This window comes from Podarcis filfolensis (genome assembly GCF_964270895.1).
Source record: "Podarcis filfolensis genome assembly, chromosome: 12".
Lineage (NCBI taxonomy): Eukaryota > Metazoa > Chordata > Lepidosauria > Squamata > Lacertidae > Podarcis > Podarcis filfolensis.
In genome coordinates, this window is record NC_139614.1 from 58,017,934 (window position 1) to 58,040,646 (window position 22,713).

The following is a 22,713-nucleotide window of genomic DNA, read 5'->3' on the forward strand; positions in this document are numbered from 1 at the left end:
ACCTAACTTACCGTTTTTAACTATTTTGTTACTACTCTGAAATTTATCCTTTAAATGTTGCCAGCTTCTTAGAACCCCCCCTTGGGACAAAGGCAGGATATAAATATAACAATCACTAAATTCTAATGATCACTAGATAATAATCTCTCTTCTACGCTGCTGGGGTAGCTCAGTTGGTACAGCATGAGATTCTGAATCTTCGGGCAGTGGGTTCGAGTCCCGCTTTGGCTGCAAGATTCCTGCATCACCGGGGGTTGGACTGGATGACCCTCGGGGGTCCCTTTGCCTGAGAGCCAGTGCCTACCTTTCTCCTCGGGGGACTTGGGCTCCATGGCGGCCCCCAGGAGGAGGCGCCGCTCCTGCTCCTCCCTCCGCCGCAGCATCTCTCGCTGGAAGTGGGCCACGCTCCGCAGCAGCTCCTCGCCCTGCACCTCCGAGGGAGGAAGCACCACGCTGCAGTCCAGGAACTCGTTGATGGCGTGGAGCAGGTCCTGGCGGTCGTCGGCCAGGTAGGCGGCTTCGTGGAATTGCTGGGGGAAGACGGGCAGGTGAGGCCGGTGAGGGTGCCCCGTCGTGCGGGAGAGGAGGAGAGGGTGGCGAGGGTCAGGGCCTACCTTGTCGGACATGAGGGTGGAGATGGAGCGCCCGATCTCGTGGTAGTCCATGTTGGCGCTGCTGGGCCCCAGCAGGACAAAGAGGAAGCGCACTGGGACGGGCACCTCCAGGACCGAGTCCATCAGCGCCGCCTCCTGCAGCCGCACAAAAGCCATGGTGGGCTGGTCCAGGAACTCCACGCTGCCTGCGGGGGAAGAGGGGGCAGCGGATGGGGGCCAAGGACCAGGAGCCACAAGAAAGAAGAGCTTCCTGACAGTCAGCGCTCTGGGACAGTGGCAGCCCTGGCACCGTCTCCCTCGAGATGCTCTCCTGCCTGGCAGGCTTTGGAGCAGAGGCTGGACGGCCACCTGCCGGGGGCGCTTGAGCCGAGATGCCCCCTGGCATGGGCAGGAACGGGCACTTCAGCACAGCGCTGCAGGAAGGTCTTGTACCTGCCCTGAATCTTCCGTCCTTCCACCTCATGCAGAGATGTAAGCCAGAAGCCAAATGGTTTCATAAACCAGGCTGATGGGCGCCAAAACGGAACGCCTAGTTGCCATTTGGGGGCTGAAATAGAGCTCCAAAGTCGCATTTTTCAATAGGACTTGTTGGTTCTGATTGTGCAGATAAAAGAGAACGGATAGGATTCTGCATCTCCAGATGGTGGAGACGTCAGGCACCATCTTGGCAACCGGGCATCTTCACTTGCCACAAGTGGCAAATAGCCAGGCGCAAAGTACCGTATTTTTCACTCTATGAGATGCACCAGATCATAAGACGCTAGTTGGCTGTCCTGGCTTCCTCTTTAGCCGTGCGCAGCCCCTCCTGGGCAAGGGGAGCCTTCATCCCCTGCCCGGAAGAGGCTGTGTGTGGCTAAGGCTCCCCCAAGAGCCACGCTCCCTTTAAAGAGCGGGCAGAGTGTGTGTGCCGCTCTTGGGGGCTTTTCCCCAAGGAGGGAGAAGGGCAGAAGCCCCCAAGAGCCGCACACACGCTCCTCGCGGCTCTTTAAAGGGAGCGCTGAGCAGAGCCTCCGCCTGCATTCTCTCCATAAGACGCACACACATTTCCCCTTACTTTTTAGGACAGGAAAAGTGTGTCTTATAGAGCGAAAAATACGGTGTGCCTGGTGAATGTTGGACGGTGCCCTCGGGGTCCTTTCTGTGATTCCTAGTTCTCCTGTGCTCCGAGGGGATCCCTTCCAACAGTTCTGTGATATTCCCTATCCCTGATTAAGTTTGGTGCTTTTGTTTTTGCTATTTATTTTGCCTTTTTGTTTTTGAGGCTTTTTCAATTAATTTGTTTTTGTGACTGTGTAACCCAGTTCGGCTACTGATTGATTCACTGTGTGACTGCGGAAATGGATAAAAGCCCCCCATCCAAACAATAACTATCATCAGTGCAGGTAAGAAAAACGTTTACTGTATTTTTCCATGTATAAGATGCCCCTTAAGAAAAAGCACTATGCACTATCCATGTATAAGACGACCCCTTATTTTAAACTTCAAAAATTTAGGAAAAAACATAGTCTTATACACAGAAAAATACGGTAATATTAATTTTCATCATCTACAATGCAGTGGTACCTCTGGTTGTGAATGGGATCCGTTCTGGAGCCCCGTTTGCAACTTGAGCAGAACGCAACCCGCGTCTGTGCGGGTCACGATTTGCCGCTTATGCGCATGACGTCATTTTGAGTGTCTGCACATGCACAAGTGGTGAAACCCGGAGGTAACCCATTCCATTACTTCCAGGTCACCGGGGGACGCAACCTGAAAACGCTCAACCTGAAGCAAACGCAACACGAGGTATGACTGTACTGTCTTATTTATTCTATAGCACGGTACATTGATTATTGCTTTCTTTTTATGGACCAGTGGTCTCGTTAGATAGTAAAATTCATGTTAAATTGCTGTTTCCGGGGTTTGTTTTTAAAACTCTGGAAAGGATTAATTGATTTTGCATGACTTTCTATGGGAAAGCGCACCTTGGTTTTGGAATGCTTTGGTTTTGGAACGGACTTCCGGAACGGATTAAGTTTGAGAACCAAGGCGCCACTGTAAATAAATACTCGGGGGTCCCTTCCAGGCTACAATTCCATGATTCTCTGCCCCCCTGAGACTCTCCCCCTCTGCCCCTCCCTTACCCACAAGCACCACGGTGGCCTCTGCGTTGTCTGGGATCTTCTCCAACAGCTTCAGCTCGTGCTTCGACTTGGACCTGGTGATGGGGCCGGGGAGCGTGGGCGACGCCACTTCGCGCTGCAGAGACCCCCGGGTGGGGGGCAGGGAGAGTGAGAAGCAAGGGGGTGCGGGGGGGGGGACTCAGCTGGCTGCCGCGCATCCTTGGTGCACATACGCCCCCCCAGCCACCCCAACCCAGCTGGGATTTCTGCATTGCACTGCAGGGGGCCGAGCCAGATGGCCTCTGGGGGTCCCTTCCCCGCTCCCTCTCACCTCCTTCTCGATGTCCACTCGGGTCTCGTGCTCCCCGGCGTGGCCCCCGATGAGGGGGTCGGTCACGGTGGGTTCGGCCCCCTCGCCGACGTGGTTGGCGCTGTGGTGGTGGCCCAGTAGGGAGCCCAGGGAGCCGGCCGAGATGTTGCGTGGGAAGGAGAACTCCTTCTCATCCGAGGGGTGGCTGCGAGGAAGACCAGCGAGTCAGGGAAGGGGGCTCCATCCGGGGGGGGGGCCTGGGGAGGCTTGCAAGGATGCCCCCCCTTGCTGCAGACACCCACCAAGCCAAGAGAATCCTCCCTGGGATTACAGTATGACCCTTATCTGCCACCCTTATTTCCTCCACTGCCCCCCCCCGTCTTTATCTTTGCAATAACAACAACAACATCTGAAGGCATCCTTGTTTAGGGAAGCTTTTAATGTTTAATAGGTCATTGTATTTTAATGTTCTGTTGGAAGCCGCCCAGAGTGGCTGGGGAAACCCAGCCAGATGGGTGGGGTATAAATAATAAATTATTATGATTATCATGATTATTATTATATAAAATTCATTTATACTCCCCCCATCTGGCTGTGTTGCCCAAGTCACCCTGGGTGGCTTCCAAGACATAAAAACATAACAAAACATCAAACATTAATAGTAACCACCTGATCCAATATAAAAGCCACAATAACTTTAAAATAAACAACTTATATCAAACAAAGCGACATTCCAGAATCCAGCAGAATCTAATAGTAAACAGTAAAATTAAACACCAGCAAATAAAATAATAATAATAATAATAATAATAATAATAATAATAATAATAATAATGATAATAATTAAACAACAACCCTGTGAGGTAGGTCAGGCTGAGGGAGACTGGCTTCCAGGGTCACCCACTGAGTTTCATGGCCATGTGTCGGAATTTGAACCCAGGTCCCTGCCACATCCTGGCCTGACACCCAAACCTTGGGTCCCTGGGTGCTGTTGGACTACAACTCCCATCGCTCCCGACCGATGGTTCTGCTAGGGAGGGACGATGGGAGTGCAGCACCCAGGGACCCAAGGCGGAGAGATAGGCTGCTCTAACCACTCTGCCACGCTGTCTATATGATGCCAGAGCTGGCAGGAGGAGGAGCCAGAAACTGCCCCCACCCCCCGCTTGCCTCACCTGTGCTTGAGGAGCAGCGCCCGCAGCACGTTGGCGCGGTCCTCCGCTCGGATCTGGTCCGAAATGATCATCTGCTCCACGACTTGGTGTGCCACCCCTGGCAGGGTCTTCTGGTCCAGGTCAAGGAGGACGGCCCCTGGGGGGAGAGAGCAAGGGGCACTAGCCGGGGGACAAGGGTCTGTCCCATAGACCCCCCGAAAAGTTCCTCACTGAGCCCCATTTGCACCTCCTGCTGCAGTGAGTTCCACAGCTCCCCAGGGTGCCTGGGGGATTTCACATTGGACTTGCTGCCCCCACCCTGAAAGAACCAGACCTGGCTCCCCCAGTTAGTTTAGCTAGTTGAAGGGGGGTGCAGAAAATGCCAGGGTCACGGGTTCGATGCCCATATGGGCCACCTGCATAGTCCCCCTGCCCTCTCATCGCAGGGCATTGGATTCTGGAGCTGCGATTCCGGCATCGCAGGGGTCAGACTAGATGGCCCTCAGGGACCCCTTCCAACTCGACATTTCTACAAGTTACAAGGAAGGAGATTCCAGCTCAACTCTGATGCCAGTGGAGCAGCCTCTCCTTGCTGGGAGGCTTCTAAGCAGAGCTGGGATGGCCCTCTGCCATGGAGGGGTCAGCTGAGATTCCAGCCTTGCAAGGGGTTGGTCTGGATGACCTTTGGGGTTCCCTCCCAACTCTAGAATTCTATGATGGGCTTATTTGGAAGCCGTATTTTTGGCATTGAATCAAATTATTGCACTGTCTATTTTGGGTTTGCATGTAACAATCTGGAAAGACAGAATCCAAATTAAAAGTTGGAACATGGAAGTGGGAAGAGGAGCTGGAGGCAAAAGATTCCTGCCTGCAGGGGGTTGGTCTGGATGACCCTCGGGGGTCCCTTCTGACTCTACGATTGGATGCCCACCGCTCAGGGATTCTGGAGCTGTGATTCCGGCATCGCAGGGGGTCAGACTAGATGGCCCTCAGGGACCCCTTCCAACTCGACATTTCTACAAGTTGCAAGGAAGGAGATTCTGGCTCAACTCTGCTGACAGTGGAGCAGCCTCTCCTTCCTGGGAGGCCTTGAAGCAGAGCTGGGATGGGATCCCTCAGGGATTCCTGCCTTGCCGGGGGTTGGTCTGGATGACCCTCCGGGTCCCTTCTGACTCTATGAATGAGCCTCCCCTCTCCCGGCGCCCCTCTGCCCTGCCCACCATGAGCCAGGGTCCTGCGCAGCTCCAGGAGGCTCCGGAAGGAGAGCGAGGCCACATGGGGCTTCCCCCAGCGATCCGTCTCCTCTTCCACGTCCTCCTCAAACTTGATCCATCGCGCCGTCTCCTTCCACTGCATCTCCTGGTTCTTGTCCACAATCAGCTCGTTCAGCTCCACAAAGACCTGGGCCAGGCGGAGAGGGTCAGAGCGTGGGAAGAGTGGCTTGCCAAATTACTGGAGTATTACAATATGTCCCAAACAATGGGAGAAATCAGAAGGATCTCAAAGGAGAAGATAGACCAGGACTGGAAGGTGTTTAAAGGATATTTGCAAAATCACATTGAAAAACCAGAACTCCTATTGGAATAAACAAGTTCCGTTATAAATACCGAAATGCCAAATAATATGGATAACAATGTGTAACCGAAAAAGAAGTAGAAAGTTGGTTTAATACTGTGTGAAAGAAAGTAATAGAAATGGAAAGAAATTGCAGCTGAGTAGATTGGAAGTCTAGCACAGGGATGGTAGTGGGAAAAGGAAGTATGTGTGGGTTTGTAAGAATATTTTTAAGGATTGTATGAAATGTATGTTTGTTTGTATATCTGTAATATGTATGTATAAATGTATTAATGTTGAATTTTATATATATATATTTGTGGAAGAGTGCTGGTTGGATCAGGCCCAAGGTGACCCACAGAACCCAGGCTCCTGTCATCGCAAAGGCTGATCGGACGCAGGATTCGAACACGAGATTAGCCCTCTCCCCCTCCTGTGCTTTCCAGAATCCGGGGTTCACAAATACTTGCGGCCTCTGATTCTGACTAACAGCCCTGATCAGAACTTGGGGGGCAGGAGAATTTGGGGTGAGGGCCAAGGAACTTCCTCTTCCCGCAAGGGGGTGTTGCTGAACCCCCCAGGCTCAGAAACACCCCAGGACCCCCTACCCCTAGCTGTCAACTTTTCCCTTTTCTTGCGAGGAATCCTATTCGGAATAAGGGAATTTCCCTTAAAAAAAGGGGAAGGTTGATAGCTATGGCCCCACCCCGAGGGAATTTCCACAATCCAGGCCTGGATTTGTGGGGTGCAAGTATCCCCCAGGAAGCGGTGCCAGCGAGTCAAAGAGGCAAGTGGAGGAGGAATCCCAGCCAGACCCCCAACTTATGGGTCTTTGATAGCCCTGCAACACCTGGGGCTGGCGTTTGCCCCCCGCCGGCCGCACCCCCTCCTTCCCGCAGCCTCTTGCCAGGGGGTGGGGAGGAAGGCCCCCAGCAGGGGCACAGGAAGGAGAGGGCACAAAATCTGCTAAAAATATTTCCACAATTATTTTTGATGGAAGTCAAAAAAAATTGAATAAGATGTAAAAATATGTTTAATTACTGTTGAAAATGGTATGTTAAAAAACTAATAAAAATTTATATATATAAAAATATTTCCACAAATATGTCTATAAAAATATCAATTACCGTATTTTTCGCCCTATAGGACGCACTGTTCCATAAGGCGCACCTAGGTTTTTTTGGGGGGAAATAAAGGGGGGAAAAATTATTTTCCCCCCAGGCGCGGGGCCCCCAGCCCCCAGAACAGGCAACTCTCCGCAAGTCGTGGGAGCCTGGCGCTGGGCTCCCGCGCTTTGCGGAGAGCTGCGTGAAGCCTGGAGAGCGAGAGGGGTCTATGCGCACCGACCCCTCTCGCTCTCCAGGCTTCAGCAAAAGCCTGCATTCGCCCCATAGGATGCACACACATTTCCCCTTCATTTTTGGAGGGGGAAAAGTGCATCCTATAGGGCGAAAGATACGGTATTGCCTTATAAGAAAAGGTCTTAAATAGAGGGTTTTTGCATGATATGCGAGTTTCCGCCTGTGCCACATTCCCTAGGGGGCGCAATCTGGACGGTCCTGCCAGGGATGCGAGATCACCCAGCTACGGCTCTGCCTCTTGCCCCCCAGCAGGCCACAAATCGCGCCCCCTTGCTCACCTCGTGGGGCTGCCGGTCCTGCTTCCTCTGTCGGGCGCTGGGCTCCTTGCGGTCTTTGCCAATGTGGACCACCTGGCCTTTGGCGCTCTTCCGGACCAGGTGGCGCCGAACCCCGGGAACGTCCTCGAACCTGTGGCCTGCGGGGTGGAAGGACAGAAGGCCCTGAGTGGGGGGTGTAGAGAAAGGCCCTGATCCATCCCCCTCGCGGCTCCCCTACATCCAACCGTCTTCCTGCCAGATGCCACCTGAGAAAGGTGAGGCACCAGAGCCCCGGGCGCTGGCACGCCATTGGTCGGAAAGAGCCTGGGGTCCCTCCCTCCAAAGACAGGGCAGGGAGACCCCCAGGGATCCAGGCCAGGCTTCCTATTTTTACTGCCTACTTGCGAGGAAACCAGAACTATGACAGCCACTAGGATGAGCCCAGTTTTGGGGCTCAGAATATTCTGTGTTCTGCCCACTTTCCCTCTTCTGTGCAAAAAAGTTTCCCGATTTGACTGCCAGAGACCCCCTGGCAACACCCAGGGCTGTTGTGTCGCAGCTGGGTCATTTTTCAGTCTGAAAAAATCCACTCCTGCCTTTCGGGGGGGGTTGGACTAGATGCCCCTTGGGGGTCCCTTCCCTTCTAGGATTCGAAGGGGCAGAATTAAAGGAAGGAACATCCAGCGAGCGGAAAAGTCCACCTCCATGCCACGGAAGGCGAAAGGACAGCCCAGGCTTCCTCAACCTCGGCCCTCCAGATGTTTTTGGTCTACAACTCCCATGATCCCTTGCGAGCAGGACCAGTGGTCAGGGATGCTGGGAATTGTAGTCTCAAAACTCTGGAGGGCCGAGGTTGAGGGTGCCTGGGATATAACATATAGTTTTGTAGCCGTAATTCTGTTTAATGGTTACTTTGTTATTGCTGTTACCCTCTGTTTTTAAAAATGTTTCTTAATGTATTCTCTTCCTATCTTTCTGTTTTCTATTCTTTCCTTTTTCTTCTCCCTTGTTTACTTTTATTTACTATAATCACAAGGAGCTCTTTGCCTTTGGAGAGAGACAGATTCCCAGCAAAGGCAAGCCGCCCAGAAAATAATAATAATAATAATAATAATAATAATAATAATAATAATAATTATTATTATTATTATTATTATTATTAGTGCTTCCTGCGTCCCAGGAAGGCCACACTCTGCAGCCCACAAAAGACCGGGATGCAACAAACGTGTCTGGCTCAGAAGTGCCTCCGACAGACTACCGTATTTTTTGCTCCATAAGATGCACCTGACCATAAGACGCACCTAGTTTTTAGAGGAGGAAAACAAGAAAAAAAAATATTCTGAACTAAACCATGGATGTATGATTTTTGTGGTTCATGCTGTGGCCACAAACATATGATCTGATGGTGAATTTGGGGTAGCCCAATGCAAAAATCCTGAGGATCCATGGGGATCCGTGCTTTGTAACCACATTTTTGTGCCATTGCAGCCCCACGAAACAGTGGGTGCGGGTTTTTTTTGTGCAGGCTGTAGCCATGGACATGCTATGTGATCTGATGGTGAATTTGGGGTGATCCAGTGCAAAAATCCTGAGGATCCATGGGCGTTTACCTCCCCACTCCTAGGGTCCCTTATCTCTCTTCTGATCCCACCGATCAGCTGTTTCCTTTCAACACTCCCTTCCCTCTTGTTTGCCTTGGTGTCTTTTCCTGAGCTGGAGCAGTTTTTTGCTCCTCCTTTTCTTCTAATTCCTCTCCTTATTGCTTTAGTCTTCCTGTTTCCCCCCTTTGCAAGTTTGCTGTCTTTACCTCCTCCTCCCAGGCAGCCTCCTTTATCTCTAGCGTCCCTTATCTCTCTCCCCAATCGGCAAACGATCAGCGGCTTTGTTTCAACAATCACTTCCCTCTTTCAAAAACAAACAAACAAACAAAAAAACACACGATCTGCTTTTCACCCCTGGGCAATTTGGCTCCAGGGACCACACATTTGTTCCATAAGATGCACAGACATTTCCCCTTACTTTTTAGGAAGAAAAAAGTGCATCTTATGGAGTGAAAAATATGGCAACTCACAAAGCCCTTTATACCCTGCCGCACGACCCCCACTGCCAGGTAGGCCACTGCCAGAATACTAATACTTTACATACTGCCCTTTATCAAAAGATCCCATTAAGAACACATTTTACAGAGCATCAATAATAAATAATAAGCATGAAAAATAATCCTAATAGCAGCTTTAACAGGCCAAAGATGGTTTCATGGCTTTGTCTGAGAAAGAGTCCATGCCAGGCCGCCAGAGGGCATCCCAGCTGGCGGATTCGCAACCGAGACTCCTCCTCCTCTGTGTCCCCCCCCCCGCGCCCCCGCCACTCACTCTTCATGAAGTCCAGGTCGGCGGAGGCCAGGGTCTGGGCCTCGGACTCATCTGTGGGCACCTTGGGGTAGCGGGTCTGCTCGATGCCCGTCATGCTGCCGATGCGTCGGCGCTCGTTGAGGTTGTAGCTGCGGTGCCCGGGCTGGGACTTGGAGAGTGCCCTCCCGGGGGAGCCCGCCTCGGCCATGCTGGGCGCCTCCGTGCCCGCGGGTTCCTCGGCATCTGAGCTGTGAGAGAGGCAGACTCACAGGCGGGCACCGTGCCCGCCTCAGGCGCCAAGGAGGCAGCTCTGCGGGGCTGGCATAAAATGAGGGGAACCTCCTTTCCCTCAACAACAGGGCACCGGTTTCCCCGCGAAATCGCCTTGCCCCAGACCTGCCCGCTTGGACGCTTCAATTGGCACAACTGGCACTCTTACGGGTGCCGTGCAACGACCGATCTTGCAGGGTGGCAGCACCTATAACCTTTGGAACTCCCTGCCTAGGGATCTCAAGGCGCCTTCCCTGCTCTCTTTTTGGCGCCTGCTAAGAACATTCTTGCTCAGACAGGCCTGGCCAGGCGCTCAAAAAGCAGCAACGAGTTTTAATTCTGTTTCTAGTTGGTTTTGACATTTAGGAAGCCTCCTGGTTGGTCAGTCTTCCCTTTGGGGGTTTTTTAACGTGTGAATCCAAAAGATTGACCACACTTGCAACCGATGGACGGACTTCCTTGGTTTGGACAAACATATTGATACCTGAAACGAGTTTATACGGAATCGAGGGGGTTATTAGTGACCATATATGGATTAGGATGATAATATCACTTCTCTATAGAATAATCTATAGAAAGGAAAGGGACTTAATTGTTGCACTGTACGTTCTGCATGCTTTCGTTCTTCTCCTCTGTCTTTCTTTTTCCACACTCTTTTCTTTTCTCTCTCTCTCGATTTTTCTTTTATACATGAAAACCTTCCAATAAAGTATTGATTAAACAAAAAAGATGTTCAAGCAGCACATGATTTCATGGAACAAATAGCCTGATTTCAGATGCTGTGGGGAGAGACCCCCCCCCCACTTCACGCAGGGAGAATCAACCAGCCGCTGAGCCAGACCCCCCTTCCTTCAGGGACCCCCCAGGAGGGAGGAGGTGCCCCAAACCCTCTCCCACCCCCTCACTCCCCCCAGCTGAAATCTGCTGCTCGGGGCAGACCCCCCCCTTCCGGCCCCCGCCCCTCACTCACCTGCCTGCTTTGGCCCCCTTGGGAGCTGGGGAGCCCCCAGAGTCCGTTGAGGAGCTGTGGGGCATGGTGGGGCTGGCTGCCCCCTCCGCCGGCCGGTCTACTCCATCGTCCTCTTGCAAGAAGAACTGAGGGGAGAGAAGCGGGGGGTCAGGGGCCGGGAAGGAGCAAGAGATGCTGGTGGTGGGATGCTCTCCCTCAAGAAAAGGTGAGCTCTCCTTGGAGGCTTGGATGGGGTCCCTCAGGGGATGTTGTCTTTGTATTTTAATCTTGTTTTTAGAGTTGTATTTCAAACAATTGTTTTATATCTGGTGTTAGCCGCCCTGAGCCCGGTCTTGGCTGGGGAGGGCGGGGTATATATAAAATTTATTATTATTACAGTGGTACCTCGGGTTAAGTACTTAATTCGTTCTGGAGGTCCGTTCTTAACCTGAAACTGTTCTGAACCTGAAGCCTCACTTTAGCAAATGGGGCCTCCCGCTGCTGCCGGAGCACGATTTCTGTTCTCATCCTGAAGCAAAGTTCTTAACCCGAGGTACTATTTCTGGGTTAGCAGAGTCTGTAACATGACAGTTCTACGAGCCAACAAACCCTTTTGCCACTTCCACCACCACCCTGAGCTCCAGGGGGAATGGCCTTTGTTGTAGCTCAGAGGTTCAATCCCCAGCCTGGCCTGGGATTGAGGAATTGCTGAGTTGGGAGGGAACCCCAAAGGTCATCCAGCCCAACCCCTGCAATTCTGGAACCGGAGACTGGTGGAAACAGCCTCCCTGCCCGAACTGCTGCCGGTCCGTGCCGTCCCTCTGAGCACGTCATCCTTCCCCCCCGACCCACCTGCACCCCCTCTGGAGAGCCGTGCAGGAGCATCAGGTCCTCGGAGGCCTGCTCCGTCTCGGTGTCGCAGGTGTCCTCGTCGGCCTCCTCCTCCCCCTCCTCGGCCTCCTCCTCTTCCTCCTCCTCGATGGTGGGGGTCTCCCCGGGGACGGAGGGGCGCTGCGGCTGCGGCTGCTTCTCCTTCTTCTTCTTCTTGGCCTTCCTGGAGACGCCCTTCTTTCTCCGGGGGTCCGAGGGAAGGTGGCTGGACAGAGGGTGGTGGATGTGGTGGGACGACTGGCGGTGGTCTGCGGGGAGAAGAGGGAAGCGGAGTTGGGGGGGGCGTATTTGGGGAGAAGGGGGCCTCCAGGGCCACCAGGAAGCTGGCCCAGAATCACAGATGCTATTTAACACCAGTGAAGTTAGCAAAAATGTATCATAAATGCTGGAATTGTAAGGAAAAAGAAGGAACCTTTCACCACATGTGGTGGGCGTGCCCCAAGGTAAAAGACTTCTGGGAAAGGATTTATAATGAACTGAAAAAAGTGTTGAAAAACACATTTATTAAGAAACGTAAAGCCTATTTACTTGGTATAGTGGGGGGCGAAATCCCCAAAAAGGATGTTACTTTTTTTCTGTCTGCCACAACAGCTGCGAGAATATTGCTAGCGAAGAATTGGAAGAAACAAGATCTACCAACTATTGAAGAATGGCAGATGAAGATGATGGAGTATATGAAACTTGCCAAAATGACCCGGAGACTCCGAGACCAGAGAGAAGAGACGGTGGAAGAAGATTGGAAGAAGTTTAAAGAATATTTGAAAAAAATATGTTAATATTTAAATCTTAGAATAGCTTTGGAAGCGGATATAGGCTGTAGGGATAGAAGTAGAAGATAGTGTATTTTAAAATAGTATTATTTGTAAGTGATAAGATTTTTATGGTAAAAGTAAGTGTGATAAAAAAATGGTTAAAAATTATGATATACGTAAACTGTAAAGATGAGGTAAAATGAAAATGAGATAGGGGGGACTTGGGGAAGCCCACCTAACAATGTTTAGGAAAAAATAAGGATAAGGCAAGAATTTGTTTGTATTGTTTTTCTGTTTCTGTTGTTTAGTTGTGTTATAAAATGAATAAAATAAATTTTGGGGAGGAAAAACAGAAGGTGAGAACTTTCTTTATGTATGCAACAACAGCAGCAAGAATTCTCATCGCAAAGTATTGGAAGACACAAGAGCTACCCACCCTGGAAGAGTGGCAGATGAAGCTGATGGACTATATGGAATTGGCGGAAATGACTGGCAGAATCCGAGACCTGGGAGAAGAGTTGGAGGAAGAAGACTGGAAGAAATTTAAAGATTATCTTCGGAAATACTGTAAAATTAATGAATGTTAAAATTATGCTTGGATTGGTAATAAGTGGTAACTAGTGACAAAAGTTAATAAGATTATGTAAAAAATGTATGGATAAATGGTTGAAAATATTGAGGTATAATATGTTATGACATAAAGTTAAGATATTTGAAAAAGGGTAAGAATTTGCTGATTTAAGTATGTAAATGGGAACACAAAAGGGGGGAGGTGTGAGGAGGTCAAGGATACAAGCATATGACTTTGAGGATTTAGAGAAAAATGGATTTGTTTTATCTTTTTAACCTCTCTTTTTTTTTTTGCCTTAATTAGCTGTGTTTGGTGTATTTTGTGTGTTTTCTTTTTTTTGTATTGTCTATGTTTATCTGAGGTTTCTTTTTTTTATTCTGTAAATTTTTACTTTTTTCTTTTGTAAAACTTTAATAAAAAATTATCTAAAAAAAAAAAGGAAAAACAGAAGGTGGAAGAAGCAAGAAGGGGGTTATCTGTCCTGGATCTGGTCCTCACCAACAGGAAGGAACCGATTGTCCAAGTAGAAGAACTGGGAAACTGGGTTTATCATATGTGGTGGTCTTGTAATAAGGTCCAAGCTTACAGGGAAATGATATATAATGAATTGAAAAGGATGTTCAAAATAACTTTTATAAAAGCAAACCAACCCAAAAGCTTTTCTTGTAGGAATTATAGGGACAGAACTACCTTAATTGTATAGAAATTTATTTATGTATGCAACTAAAGCAGCAAGAACATTGCTTGCCCCCAAAACGGAAAGAAGCAGAAGACCCAGCAAAGGAAGAATGGATACAAAAACTTAGGGAATATACCAAAATGGTATATGGTATAAAAACATTAGCAGGATTAGTGTAATAACCTGCAGTTTTATACCAGTATATATATACAGCAGATAATTAAATGAGCAAGTTAAATGAACTTGGATTTGCAGAAGATATTAAGAAATAAATTTAAGGAGCCACAGAGAAAGGGGGAAGGAAGTCAAATTTTGGAATGTCGAATTGATTGTAAAACTAATGAAATGTATAAATCTGAAAAGTCTAAATAAAAAACTAAGAAAGAAAGAAAGAAAGAAAGAAAGAAAGAGAGAAAGAAAGAAACTGAGGAAGAAGTGATCCCGTACAAAGAGAAAACTGCCCAGCCCCGTTGCCTGGTGCTGATAATGCGAAGGTTGCAGGTTTGACCCCCATGTGGGGCAGCTGCAGATTCCTGCCTTCCGGGGGTCAGACTAGATGACCCACAAGGTCCCTGCCAACCCTACAATTCTAGGATTCTAATAAAAGGAAGTGAATCCAGGCACAGCCTTGGTCACGAGAGGGTCTTCAAGACCCCCCCCAGCCAGCTCCCATCCTTGGACTAGATGGCCCCAGGAGGGCCCTTCTGCGTCTAGGAAGTCTTCCCTGGGCTGTGATGATTCCCGGGACAAGCGCTGCAGCCTAGGAGGAGGGCAAAGGGGACCTCCCCCCAAGCCAGAGATAGACTTCCGCAGGACATGGGGGCTCCACTCAACCGCCACTCGCAGACCAGCCTGAATGTGCCGGACACCTGCTTGGCATCTAGAAGGCGCCAGGCTCACTTTCCAGCTGGGGCCGGAGCTCTGGTGCCTTTATGGTCCGGTTTTTAAATGTATATAGTATAGCTTTAATTCTATCCATCTGTTAATGCTTGATTCCCCCCCAGCAGTGTTTTTAGCTGTCCTTATTTTTATTTTTAAGCTGCCTTGAATCCCTGCCAGGGGAAGAGGCAGAGTATGATATAATAATAATAATAATAATAATAATAATAATAATAATAATAATAATAATAGCTCTGCATTCTCCACCCACCCCATTTCCCCCCCCCGGCTCCTCTCCCCCCACCCTCCCAACACAGCCTGCCTTCTGCCCCCCAGCAGACCCCCCCCCCCGGCCTGGATGCAGGATCCCTCCTTGCTCCCCCCCAAATAAAACTCACACTCAAAGTCCTCCTCGCTGTAGCTCCGCCCAGCCTCCTCCACGTTGCGCGGGTGCGAATCCTGCAGGATCTCCTCAAAGCGCTCCACCCGCAGGGCTTTGCTCAGGTCCTTCTCTTCCTCCTCCTCGGCCGCCTTCTGCCCCCCAAAGGTGGGCGACGTGGGGCTGGGCCCATCCTGCTCCGGCTGCGGAAGAAGCCCAGAGGCTGAGAGGGGAAGGACAGAGACCCCCCTGTGCCCCCTCCCACCTGCAGAAGCTCCACCTGCTGAGCCTGACTGCTCTTCTCCGGGGTCAGCGGCTCTGCCTTGGGTGGGGTCAGACTAGATGACCGTTGGGGGTCCCTCTAGCAGGTGGGAGAGGAGCTTTGCAGGAGAAACCCCTGGGACTCTGTGCTTCTCTCTCCTCCATTGCAGGTTTCTGGAAGGCGGCTAGCTGCCTGCCTGCCTGCCAGGGGCTCTTCAGCTGCCATCCTGCCTAGCAGGGGGTGGTTTGGATGCCCACTGGGGGTCCCTCCCTTCTCTACAATGCCAGGTGCAGCCTCCCCCTCCCTCGCAGGCTCCCCAAACCCTGCAGGATTAACCGGCTGTGCGACTACTGCATGTGAAAACAGGCAGTTTAAAAGGGGGGGCGCAACTCAGCAACTCCCCCCCCCAAAAGAGACGCTCTGTTTGCCAGGATGGGACTCCAGAGCAGCGCCAGCCTGTGCCAGGGAAGAGGCTGCCGGAGGGACGTGTGGCACGAGGGAGGGGGGCAGGCAGGCGGAGAAGCCCCCCTCCCTCCCCAAGTTCCTGCCCATCCCGCGAGGGGCCCTGGAGGGGGGGGTCCCCCTCTCCCTACCTGCGCCATGCCAAGCTGTGCCCCCCCCCGCGGCTGCCCCTCCGCTCTCCCTCCTGCCCGTCTCTCTGCGCCTCCTTCTCCGCCGGCTTGGCGCTTTATGATGCTGAGCTCCTCCCGGGCCGGGAAGGTCACTTCGCCCGCAGAGAGGAGGCGGCAGGCGGATCCGTCCCCTCGTGCCACTCCAAATATTGACGGGGAGAGGCCCCCCCTTGCGCCGGCAGACACCCGAGCAGATTAGCCGGCAGGAGGGGGGGAGGAGGAGGAGAAGGAGGAGGTCCCCCCCCAGGACTCAAGGTGACAGCGGCACGGAGGCTCCGGGGAGAGGGGGGCATTGCTTCCTGGCCCCCCAAAAGTGCTGCACAGGGAGGGGCTGGCTGCCCTCCCCGGAGCCCCAGAGGCTGGGCGGGTAAGAGGATCTCCTTCGGGGGAGAGTTTTTGCATTGCTATCAGCCAGGGATGCTCCAGGTGCGAATCCTGCATTCCAGGGGTTGGACTGGATGACCCTCAGGGTCCCCCTAAATCCCCATTTCTCAAGAGGGGGTGCACAGAAAGGCCCCTAAGTTGCCCAAGGGGGAGGGCAGGAATATCCTGGGACAGGCCCCCCAGCCCATCCCTGCCACTCATTGGGGCCCCTGGCAACCCCCCCAAGAAGCCCAGCAGGGCTTAGGGTCCCCCTCTGGAGGGCCCCAAAGAGGAGCAACCCCCCATGCCACCATGTAAGTCCTGGAACATGTGGCAATAATGGTGCGTGCCTCTGAGCATGTACAGAGTGCTTTCTGTCTCCGCAGCACAGGCAACAGCCCACGCCCCCATGGAGCCAAGGGCAAGAGGTACCCTGGGCTGGGGGGCCCTAGAGATTTGAGCCATGACCCCCAGCACACGCTCAGGGGAGATTTGGGAGAGATTCACTTTGGTGTCCCATCTAAACCCGTTTCGTTTAATTTGCATCTGAAAAGGCATCTGGTTGTAAAACATCTCCGGGTGGTTTACAAGAAACGTTAAAGTTTTCCGTAAAAAGTTTAAAAGGGCTGTAAAGCACTAAAACTAACAGTGGAAACGAATGAAATGAACTCTGAGCGAAAGGGCTGCCAAGCGGACACCATTCAGAGAAGGCGCCAAGTGGCAGGGAGTTCCACAGAGCACATGCTACTGAATTAGTCCTCCCAGCCTCTCCCTTTTCCCCCACCTCCCTCTCCTTCCCACCCCTCTCCAAGTCACCCAGGAGGGGGTCTCTCCTCTTCCTGCCCCCCACCCAGCAAGCAGCGCTTGGCACCCAAGACAGGGGAACTCCCGGCCTCTGGTGAAAGTCTGCCCCCACCACACGCCCTCACTTGAGTGGGGGGGGGGAACCTCCCAGCTCCCTTCTCCTTTGCTGAAACGCCCCCCAGGCAGGAATTGCCCCATGGGAGATGAGAGCTGGTGTTCCCACCCTGTGGGCGTCAGGAGAAAGCTGCACCCAGAGACCCCCCTGCCACCCCCTCCCCTCCACCCCCCCCCGGCACCCAGGCCCATCCTTCAGCCTGGCAGCAACTGGGGGTTGGCCTTACCTGTGGGCAGAGCAAGAAGTCCATGGCAGCCCGGGGTGTGTGTGTGTGTTTGGGGGGAGGAAGGGGGGGTCCCAGCAGCACCCAGCCCTGCCGCCTCCTCCCAGACGCTCCTTCCTGGGTCACGGGACTCGCCCAGTTGGGGGGGGGGCCGGGGAGCAGGCAGCCATGCAAAGGGTTAATCATTAACCCCACAGGCGTTCAGAGCAGGCGTTCCCAGTGGGGCAGGAGGTGGGCTGGCGGCTGGGTCCCCCCAGGGCCATAGGAGCCAGCTCCTGGGATCGCGGCCCCTTTGGCCCCCCCATAAAATATTCGAGGGGACCGGGACCCCCAAAGTCGACAGGCATTGCCATTTCAAGGGGGTGTTGACGATGCCCCACCTGCTGCCCTCATCCTGCCCCTGTCAGGAAGTGGGGCTGATGTGAGGGGAGGGGGCCAAACCAGGCTGGCAGCAGCGGGTGGGTGGGAGGGAGGAGAAAGCTCCCCCCCCCCGCTGCAATCCCCCCACCCAATTAAAGGGCTGGAGCGCTTTGCACATGCTCTGGAGCTACATCCTGGGAACTCAGTTCTGGGGGTGCTGCAGAAGGTCAGCCGCAGGAAGGGGGTCAGCAAGTTCTCCCCCCCCAGCCTGCTCTGGACCTCTGCACCAGCCCCACCTTGACCAAGGGGGCGAGGACACATATCCCAGCATGCACTGCTCTCCCCATCTACCAGGAGGCCTGTGGGCCTGGCCGGGGATTCCTGACCGTTCCTGCAAGGTCCCAGCAGGCAGCAGTTCCACAGGGCTTCCTGAAAAGGCTTTGGGGGGCTTGAAGGGGGGGCAGGGGGCGGCTGGCGCACTGCAAAGCAGGGGCTGCCCCACGGCTCCTTCCCTTCCCCGGCAGGCCTCATCCTGCACGTCTGAGGGTTACACGGCAGGCAGAAATTCAACTGTAGAGCTCTTCCCATGCCCTCCAGGCTGCTGCGATTTTGCCCGTTAGAGCTCAGCTTCACCCCGGGCTCTGTTCTGAGCTCTGCCCCACACAGGACTGGAGGGGCTGAGCCAGGTGCCCCGTGGGCTGGGGAAAGAGGTGGGCAGCACATGGCGCAGTGTCCGCTTGCGCCCGCTCTCCTGGCACCGCTTCCCAATGGAGCAAACCGGGCTCACCTTTCCGGAGCATCTCAGGCGTCGGAAGCCCCCTGCCCGGCCCCCGCCCAGCCCCCCCCCCCGTGGCCCCTGTGAGGTCCAGAGAGGCTCACCTGAGGGCCGGCCTCTGCTACTCACCCCCTCAACGGCCCCGGAGACCATGCGGTGGAGGTCAGAGGAGACCTGCGGGCGACTCATGGCGGGCTGCGGGCAAAGGCCCCTCTAGCCTTTCTCTTTCTCCCTGGCACTCAGAGGGCAGAGTGAGGGCACCATAACCTGCAGAGAGAGAAAAAAGGCCAATTATCACGGAATCAGGGACCGCCCAAGGTCATCTAGCCCAACCCCGGCAAGGTGGGAATCTTTTGCCCAAGGTGGGGATGAATCCCCGGCTCCGACCCAGATGAGGGGCCTTCTGCCCGCCTGGCTGCCCACAGGGCAAATGGCACCTCTGGGGGCTTGGAAGATGCCCCCCCGGCAAGAACCATCCACAGAATGCAGAGGGAGGGACTTTGGGCAAGGCAGATGCCCCCTTTCCCCTCCAGAGGGGGTCCCTGATCGGCGCCCCTGCCAGGCGGGCTCCGGCAGCGCCAGCGGGGCAGGAAAGAGCTCCTTCCGGTGCCCAGCGGGCAAAGTCGGGATCCCATGTCTCATGAAATAAAGAACGAGGAAATCGGAGGAGGAATTGGGCAGCGGGAGGGAGGGAGGTGGGGGGGGGAGGACTGGAAGCAGAGCTCGGCTGGCCCCCTGCCAGGGATGCTGCGGGTGCGATTCCTGCATTGCAGGGGAGGGGTGGGGCTGGATGACCCTGGGGGGTCCCTGCCGAGGAGGCGGCACCTGAGCAGGGAGGCCAGGGGGAGAGGCGGGGGCACCCCTGGAAGAGGACCAGAGAGGTGGCACTGGGGGCTTTGGGGGCGAGAGGAAAGTGTGGGCCCCCCCTCGCTCTCAGCACTGGAATTCGTGGACAAAACTGAACGTCGGAAGATTCCCAAGGGATCAAAGGCAGGACTTATTCTTGTGGGGCAGGCTGGATTTTCCTGGAAATGACCAGGGTTTGGGCAGCAGAACGGCGTCCGGGCGGTTGTTTTTTTGCCAAATCAGTAAAATGTCCAGGAACACCCAGACACATGGCAAGGGTGGTAAATCACAACAAAGCCCCCAGACTTAATATTTTTGGGGAGATGTTACTGGTGGGGAAAAACAGCTCTGGACAAGTTTGTCCAGATTTTCACTTTTGGGAATCTGGGAACCCTATTGCAGGGCAGAGCTAGACTGTGGAACTCCCTGCCACAAGAGGCAGGCCTGGCCACCATGAAAAGAGGACTGAGCAAATCCGTGGAGGAGGAGAGGGCGATGGCTGGGCTCTCCCTCCCCAGCCAGAGGCAGCAAGGCTCTGCTGGAAACCAAGGGAGGAGTTCGAATCCTGCTTGTGGGTTTCCCCTGGGGGCACCTGGATGAGATGGCTTCCTCCCTTTGCCTTCCTCCAGCAGCCGGGCTCTGTTGACGTCCTTACAGAACCTTCAGGCCCAGAGGCAGTCTATCTGGGGCATTCGGACGCTGCACCCGATGGGCCCCCTTTGGCCTGATCCTGCAGCTTTCTCCTTATGCTCTGCTTCCTGGGTTCAGCAAGGGAATCCCTGTTCACCAAGGGCATGTTAGGAGCCCACGTGGAAAGAGACCCCCGGGAATTTCCCGTCCCCCCACAAACACCCCCTCCTTCTGCAGCCCCCATCTCAGGGTGGGGGTGTCTCCCACCATCGCTTCCCAAGCTGCGCATCTACGAATAGTTCCACCTTCAACCTCGCTGCCTCGCAGGGGGTTGGTCTGGATGACCCCTGGAGGCCCTTCCTGCAAAGGCCAGCAGCCTCTTCCTCTGGGAAAGCCTTCTTCCTCCTCGCAGCTGCTGCAATGTCCTGACCCCGGGAAGATTCCTGCATCCCAACGAGGAGGAGGAGGAGGAGGAGTGCGGTCTCCCCGCTGGGCCGGGCGGGTGAGGCAGAGGCCACGCTTGTCTTGGCCTGGGGCTCTCCCGCGGCAGCGGGTGCCAAGAGCAACGCCAGGCACAGAGGGGGATCGGGTCCCCCCAGGCAGCCGGTGCGGCTGGTCTGATCCGGCCCAGGCTCAGCTCCCCCCGCCGCCTGCTTTCTTGACATGAATCGCACTCGTGACTCAAGAGAGCTCTGGGGCTGCCCAGCCTGAGTCCCTGTGCCCCAGAGCAGGGAGGGTGGCAGGGGGTCTCGGGGCATCTGGGTGGAGTGGGGGGAGGGCACTGGGAGACAGGCACTGGGAGCCTTCAAAGGGGGACGTGGCGTTGGGGGGACCCCAGGCGGTCATCTAGGCCAGCCCCCCACAATGCAGGAGTCGCCCCTGACGGAGGAGAGTCATCGCATGAAAGAATTGAAGGCTTGGGACCCCAAGAGGTCATCCAGACCAACCCCATCCCCTGAAATGCAGCAATCACAGCAAAAGTGTGACAAAAGTGTAACAGAGCGCCATCCCACCTCTGCTTCAAAATCTCCAGAAAAGGAGGGTAAAGTGGCCTCTGTGAACGTGCAGAGGGCCTTTCGCTCAGGCTGCTGGGTGCAGCGTCCTTTCTGGAAGCCAGACAGTTTTTGCCTCCACCCCCGAGGGCCTGTCCAGACCCCCCACCTCTGACAATTGAGCCCCCCTTTGCCCCCACCATGGTGGGGCTGGGCTCCCCCCCTTTGCTCACCTCCGTCGCTCCCCCCGCGACCAGCTGCCCCTGCCTCCAGCTGCCAAGTGAGGGACAGCAGCTTCCCGCCGCCTCTTATGGCTCCCCCTGGGCCTCGTGACGCCAGCTGAGCGGTGACTGTCCCTCACAAGGGACGCTCACTCAGCCTGCTGTCACCCACAGGGCCGAACTCTGGCTCGCCCTGCAGGGAGGGGGACACACACACATTCCAGGCAGGGCCCACAGGGGCACCAGGTTCTCACAGCACCCCACAAACCATCCAGCCCCCCCCCATGCCAGGTCTGGCAATTCCTGCCCTGCTGGGATTCCTGCCTCCCTGGGGTTGGGCTGGATGACCCTCGGGATCCCTTCCGAGTCTACAAGGCTATGGTCCTGGTTCCAGATCCCACCTCCCAGCTGGCAGGCCCCACGGCATTGTGGGCTTCTCTGCCTGCCTCCTTTGTGAGGCTCCCTGGCTGGTGGGGCAGGAATGGCACTCAAGGCCCAGGCAGCCCCCTCCCCAGACAGGGAGGCCTCCCTCTCTGCTTCTCAGAGAACAGAGCAGAGCAAGCGGCGGCAGGCGACTCGAGCAAGCGAGCCCTTTCAGAGTCTAAGGAAGCACAAGCACCCCCCCAAGTCCACCCCAATGGAGAGATGCGAAAAAGAGCCCACCCTCTCTCGGCCGCGATATCTTTTTGCTGAGACAGCATCCCTTGCTTGGCAGTGGGCTGGACTAGAGGACCTTTGGGGGTCCCTTCCAACTCTCGGATGCTATGGCTCTGCCTGGATCCTGCCAACCTGCGGGGCTGGTCACTCCTGTCCCAAGGGCTCCCCCCCACTGCTTTCACAGCCTGCCCCCAACCCCACCCCCCTTGCACAGGTTAGGCAGGTTGGGGGGCAGAAGAGGAAGAGGGTTCCACAGCACCCTCTGCTGGAGGAGCGCAGGAATGCCGGCCCCAAACCAAGCACAGAGGAGCCCCTTTTTCTCTTGATGGGGGCAGGGGGGACCCTGCAACCGCCGCCCCCAGAATAGGGCTGGACTCCAACTCCCATCAGCCCCCAGGGCCAAAGGAAGAAGCCCCTCCAGACATGATGATTGGCAGCTGGAGGACCACAAGCAGAATCTAGATTTAATCTTTCTGGGCAGGGAAACACTTCCTAAACTGCATCCGTGTTCATTTGCTAGGGATGGAGAAGTGGGGCAGGCGTGGGGGGGGGGGAGAGGAAGCTCCCCCCAGGCCAGGCCAGAGGTCAGAGCCAGGACCCCTTGACCCCGGTTCAAGTGCAGAGGCCGAAAGCCCCACATGGAGACCCCAGGGATGGAGAGGGGGCTTTCTTCGGAAGAGGGTCAGCCTGCCCCATCTCTGGGGCAGGGGCTCAAAAGACTAGTGCGCTCCCCACAGAATATCCCCCCCAGCCCATGCAC

General features: G+C 54.4%; 2 protein-coding genes across 10 annotated transcripts in view; both read right to left on the reverse strand.

The window, feature by feature from the left end:
• The window catches only part of LOC310745974 (uncharacterized protein), a 618,230-nt gene that overhangs the window by 454,065 nt on the left and 141,452 nt on the right, over positions 1–22,713 (reverse strand). The gene's annotated exons all lie outside the window — the stretch shown is intronic.
• The window catches only part of SLC4A2 (solute carrier family 4 member 2), a 60,634-nt gene that overhangs the window by 10,123 nt on the left and 27,798 nt on the right, over positions 1–22,713 (reverse strand). For 5 of the 9 annotated variants that reach the window (XM_083579270.1, XM_083579269.1, XM_083579273.1 and 2 more), the window contains 12 exons: positions 18,737–18,874; positions 15,093–15,276; positions 11,775–12,061; positions 10,944–11,068; positions 9,725–9,951; positions 7,374–7,510; positions 5,401–5,581; positions 4,202–4,337; positions 3,048–3,231; positions 2,738–2,852; positions 615–799; positions 305–530 (listed from right to left, as the gene is read on the reverse strand). In XM_083579270.1, the coding sequence (XP_083435396.1) occupies positions 305–530; positions 615–799; positions 2,738–2,852; positions 3,048–3,231; positions 4,202–4,337; positions 5,401–5,581; positions 7,374–7,510; positions 9,725–9,951; positions 10,944–11,068; positions 11,775–12,061; positions 15,093–15,276; positions 18,737–18,796 (2,047 nt within the window). In that variant the 5' untranslated portion in view covers positions 18,797–18,874. Of the gene's footprint in view, positions 1–304; positions 531–614; positions 800–2,737; positions 2,853–3,047; positions 3,232–4,201; positions 4,338–5,400; positions 5,582–7,373; positions 7,511–9,724; positions 9,952–10,943; positions 11,069–11,774; positions 12,062–15,092; positions 15,277–17,475; positions 17,655–18,711; positions 18,875–21,308; positions 21,328–22,713 lie in introns of those variants that run through there. The other 4 variants (XM_083579274.1, XM_083579276.1, XM_083579275.1 and 1 more) reach the window with 4 other exon arrangements.